The 5,689-nt window shown below is 44.0% G+C and overlaps 1 protein-coding gene across 1 annotated transcript in view; it reads right to left on the reverse strand.

Annotated features, from left to right (window-relative positions):
• The window catches only part of kcnd2 (potassium voltage-gated channel, Shal-related subfamily, member 2), a gene marked incomplete at both ends in the record, with an annotated part of 210,642 nt that extends 210,577 nt beyond the window's left edge, over positions 1–65 (reverse strand). The window contains one exon of the mRNA XM_080754106.1: positions 1–65. This exon is cut by the window's left edge and continues 1,047 nt beyond it. Coding sequence (XP_080610232.1) covers positions 1–65 — 65 coding nt within the window.
• Between the last annotated feature and the right edge of the window lie 5,624 nt (positions 66–5,689).

A 5,689-nucleotide genomic window follows, 5' to 3' on the forward strand; every position in this document is an offset into this window, starting at 1 on the left:
ACCGGCATCCATCCTATCGCCGCCGCCCGGGCGAACGGCAGCCACGATGCTACTCCCCCTGCCATGCTGCCTGAGCCCTCAGCCCGCTGCCTGCGTCCCGAAGACCCGCTCTCTCTCTCTCTCTCGGTTCCGCTTCGGTTAGATTATCACTACTGGACAACCGGGCGCCGAGGTGGCATCTGCACATGCAGGCAAAAAGGCGCACGCACACGCACACACACACGCACACACACGCACACGCACGCACGCACGCACACACGCAGGCACACACACACACACACACACACACACACACACACACACACACACACACACACACACACACACACACAGGTGTTATGTAGGCTGGTGGAGTCAATCTGCAACAGATGAACCACGAGGTCGCCATAAATGTTGGCAACTATCCTTTGCCACTGCGAACAAATTAAAATAAATCAAACCCCTACAAACTATACAGCAAGAGCGCGCGCATAACACTCCAAATAATCATCATAAATAAAAGGCTATCAGGAATATCTGGAATAGTAGAGCTCGCGAGGCATTTTAGGCTGCGCAAAAGAACAAAACAGCATCTAAACTAACATCCATCGAATTGCATGATAGAAGGACAGCTTACCTCTACACAAAACAAGTGACAATTTGAGTTTCATAAAGATACGGATTTATCCCCGGTTCAAAAAAAGAATATCCTCTTCGGTTCTTCTTGCTTTCCCCGTTCGGTTGTGGCTATAAAGGATGAATCCAAGCCATATGATCCTATTCCTCATCCCCTGGCTGTAAAGACACTGGCAACAAGTTTAGCACCAAGGTACATCCGCGCTCCTCCAGAGCCGAGGACATGCTTTCTTTAGACCCGTTTCACTCCCCGTGGAAGAGATCCCGATTGATGAAAATGTCCAAACCAAAACCAGTTTCTATGTTGAGTGTTTTTTAGTCCAGGAGTCAAAAATTACAGATCACATAATCCACAAGCCGTGCGCTGTAGTAGCCTATAGCCTGAAATCGTCCAAAACGCAATGCAGGCAACTGGGGGGACGGGGGTGGGGGGGACGCGCGGGCTACATAAAGCACAAACTAACGGCGAAGAGGAGGAGAAAACGGAACGCAATATCGTTTTGTGCGACAGCAACAAATGGAAGTCCTGCCGGCTCTTTCTCCTCCCCTCTTTTCTCGTGACACAGCTTGCTCTGTAGTAGAGAGAGAGAGAGAGAGAGAGAGAGAGAGAGAGAGAGAGAGAGAGAGAGAGAGAGAGAGAGAGAGCGCAACTGTATGCAGCTGCCAGTGGTGGGGAAAAAGTACTCACATATTTTACTTAAGTAAAAGTATCAATACTGCAAAATAGAGAAAGGCCTACTCTGTTACAAGTAAAAGTCCGGAATTCAAAATGTATGCTACTTAAGTAAAAGTATGAAAGTGTTGATAGGCTACCAAAGCACCATTTTCAAATATAGCCAAGGTATAAAATAGGGCGTTAAAGTGGTTAATATATTATAACTTATATCTGCAAAGCTAGTAGGCCTAACGAACGTTTTCAAATAGGCCATTAAAGTGTAGAGCAGTCAGAGATCGAGATGTAGTGTAGTAGCCTATTGGAAATAGGAAATACTCAAGTAAAGTACAAATACCTAAAAATGTTACTTAAGTACAGTACTTAAGTAAATCTACTTATCTACTTTACACCACTGTCTCCCATTCCCTCTTTCGTTTAGCCTACTGTGCGTCACACAGTCAGTTCGGGCACTCTCTTTTCGACCGAGTTTCTGATTTGAAGTTAAAAATATTTATCGACTACACTTATTCTAGTAGACATTGGATAGACCTATAGCATATTGTAGGGCTGGTGGTTCATGCCACACTTCTTTCATCTTTTCACAGTTCACACTGACATTCTCACTCTGACCACCACTAGGCGGAGGCAGTTCGCTCGTAGCGCAGAGGTGCTGATTACAGAGTATAGCCTACAGACTAGAGAGCAGTGGTGTAAAAAGTATTACACCACTTTTTTTTCTTTTCTTTCTTTTTTCTCCAAAATGTACTTGAGTAAAAGTAGCCTACTCAATACAGTATTTTTGGCATCAAAATATAGGCTACTTAAACTACCAAAAGTCAAAATCTTTTGAAAATAGCCAATCTACAAGCTCATAATGCAGCAGTGCATTGTGAGCTTGTAGATCTGCTATTTTCAAATGGCCGAAATCTATATAGGGCTGAAGTGGTTAAAGTATTTTTGAATAATGATACAAAATCTACAAAGTAACTGGTAACTAAAGTTTTCATATAATTGTAGTGGAGTAAAAGTAGACTACAATGTTTTCCTCTGAGATGTAGTGGAGTAGAAGTAAAAGTATTGATCATTGGAAATACTTAAGTAAAGTACAAATACCTCAAAGTTGTACTTAAGTACAGTACTTAAGACTAGTATTACAATGCTTGAGAGGTGACAAATTAAAGGAGAATCCAGAATAAACAAATGCATTTGCTACCATACAGGTGGACTGTATGATACAATTAAGAAAATCCATTCCTGATTTCTGGCATGTACAGTATGCTGAGCTGTTGTCCAACAACCAGGAGATGATGAGGGAATGTTATGGAAAAAAAATTAGGATGAAGGATTGACAAAGTTTTATTTAAAGGTCAAAACGTTGTGCAGAGTAACAGCATTACACATCATAAGGAGCCAGGCCACCTGTCCTGCTCCTGGCAGCCCTGTCGGGACACAACCCTCCCCAGCCCCTTTCTCAGACAGTTCTTATAGTCCATTAACAGAGAAGATGCTACTGTACATGGTCATATAAGGAGTGGTACTAAGATAAGAGCAACACACGAATAGTTACATACAGATTTGCTAGAGCAAATAAGCATGGGGGGAGTCATCTCAGCTGTTAGATTGACAGCTGTAGTTGAGTAGAATTAGCACATGTACTGTGAAAGTTTGCTGACCATGCATTCAATGAATGGATGGCAAACAAATACATAATAGACATATTTGGTAATCTATACATTTCTGCCACCACAGGAACAAGTGATAAGGTCAGATGAGTCATCCACCCTTCACCAATCATATTCTCCACAAGTGAGTGCATTTGTGGCACACACACCAAGATAATGGTAGCCTATTAGACCTGAATGCTTGACCAATAGAAAGCTATTCTGAGTGATCATTTTCATCCTATGAAACATTTACTGTATATCTTAGGATATACAGTATCCTAAGATATGCAAGGTGTTGTGAGCTTGGAGGTCGGCTATTTTTAGTGCTTGATTGAATTTCTTTCACCATAGCAAAAACTGCATTCATGGTCTGGAGAGGGCACTTTTTACAGACGGATAAAAGGGCAGCGGCTCAAGCCCCCTTTGATGTCTATGTGTGCACGTGCCTGAGTATCAGTGATGTCAGCATGCGTGTATATCAGACAGACATCGGACAGACAAACATTCGGTTGTTTATTAGTAGGATGTAGGCTGTATAGGCAGTTACACCCATGTTGTCATTACCATGCACATAAACAGCCTCGTGTTTGTAGTGATCTGGCATGATCGTACTTTATCAGCCCTGTCCCTCAAACTACTCACTAGGCCTATAATACTTAACAGCCTACCAACTTTACAGCTGATGGAATTAACCTTCAATTAGCATTATGTCTACATCCCCCCCATCCTACCATAACAACCTGTTGAGAATATTATCATAAATGGGCTCATAAATGGATAGAGTCGCAGCCGCTGTTTGACATTTCAGTCCATCTGGGTCGGGAAAAAAGTCACTTCAGTGGCAGTCACACAGCTGGGGCGATGTGCGTGACAGCGCTGTGTGCCACTTTCAACGGCAATGTCCATAATTTGGCTAATGGATTTGTCCCATTTTTCCAAAGTGACCTTTCTGATGGCTGATTTAGCAGACAATTACCTGCACACTTTCTACGTTTGGCTGCTCATAAGCGGCCATGGTTTCGTGACCTTCACGGAGGAATTTCGTCATGTGTGTCATGTGTGCCCCACTGCCCCCTTCCGCCCCCAGAACGAGACACAAGACAACTTAAAGGGACTACACTATGAATTTCAAATTTTTCATTTTTGTCTTGTTTTTTGGTCTTCCCAGTGTCTCTTCCAGCCCCCCCCCCCCCCCCCCCCCCCATCAATCATTAACTCTAAGCCTTGCCTTTAATTTCAGTGATTTTCTGAATGGGCGTATCTGAATGGTACTCTTTTGAAATCTGGCCCCATGCCATGTCACAGGGGGATCATTTCCTATTGGGCCCCCTCGAGAAGGGGGCGTTACTTTTTGGGAGGCTATATTCTATTGAGACTATGGCCCCTTTTACATTAAAACGAGCTCCGTGGAAAACGGCTAAGAGCCGTTTAGTTTTAATTTTTTATGTGGTCTTTAGATGAAAACGCAATTTGTCCGTAAACGCGGTAATTTGCATGCCAGGTCGCTAGGTGGCGCATGTCGGCATGACCGCACTGCCGAAGTTCCGTTCTACTTCATAGCAGCCAGAGGACTCGCGGATGTAAACAAACAAAACCCATAACTCGCAGGCAGCAGCATGGCGAAACATCGCACCAAAGCAGATATTTTTCAATGGACAACCATTCAACTATACGCGCTGTGGTCACACATTTCTGGACACCAATGTCTGTGTAACATCCATGCATTCACGCAACTGCGAGTCTGCGACGAGTCGTACACGCTGACTTGTTCAACAAATGCTCCGTCGTCGATTGGATTTTACAAAACAGACCCCCGTCACATTGAATCCCGTTTAACTCAAACTCTGCCCTCAAAATACCCCTTTGTACCCCTTCTCTGCCATGCCCGTAGAACCCGTAAATGTAATAAAAATTAATTAAAAACATTTTTTTTATCGAAGCCGAACTAAAATAGGCCGGAACTAATGCTCCGTGATCGGTTTCTACACGGACACATTATTGAGCGGACAACTTAACATTGGAGTCCCTGAACCGGAAGCGGAAGTCCGTCCTCTATTTTGGCCTGTAAGCTTTCTGTCTGAACTCCGCGGCTTACAGATGGAGAACTTATTGATCAATGAAAAAGTTTCAACGGATTTGAGAAGCTGATGGAATACGCGAACACACGATGCATAGCAGTGTCCGATCACGCACGATGGGAACTGGACGAGCGCCCACGTTAACCGGTAGGAGAAGCCGGCAGTGAAAGACATAGAGAAATTAACGGGCTTTACGGCCGTAAACTACGAATGAGTTAAGAGGAGCTTAAAACACAACTTTCTAATGTTACATGTTGATGACGTGAGGAACGCTAAAGTCGTCTTGTTTACAGAGTAGGATATGCGAAAATAACAAAGCTCAGAGTCGCAAATTCAATGATCGCTGCATCAGCACACACAAAACACGGGCGAGAGAGAAGAAAGTTATTGCTCTACATGCGAGCATCTCGCTGCGGCTGTTTTGTTAGGCGACAGCCAGGGAGTGCACAGAATGTTAGAGAGGCATGGGCTGAAGGGCCTTTTGGTGGACAATTCTGTTGATAAAAGTTAACTCATCTAGTGCCATTCGCGAGATGTCTCGCGAAATGTACTCGAGTATCTGTAGTGCCATTCACGGGATATCTCGGGAAAAGTAATAGATTACTGTAACGGCGAGTACATTACCGAGAAGAATGGCCGACGGTCCGGAGACGAAATCCGTCGCTGATTTCGCATCA

The sequence above is a fragment of the Nannobrachium achirus genome (assembly GCF_963921795.1).
Source record: "Nannobrachium achirus genome assembly, chromosome: 23".
NCBI lineage: Eukaryota > Metazoa > Chordata > Actinopteri > Myctophiformes > Myctophidae > Nannobrachium > Nannobrachium achirus.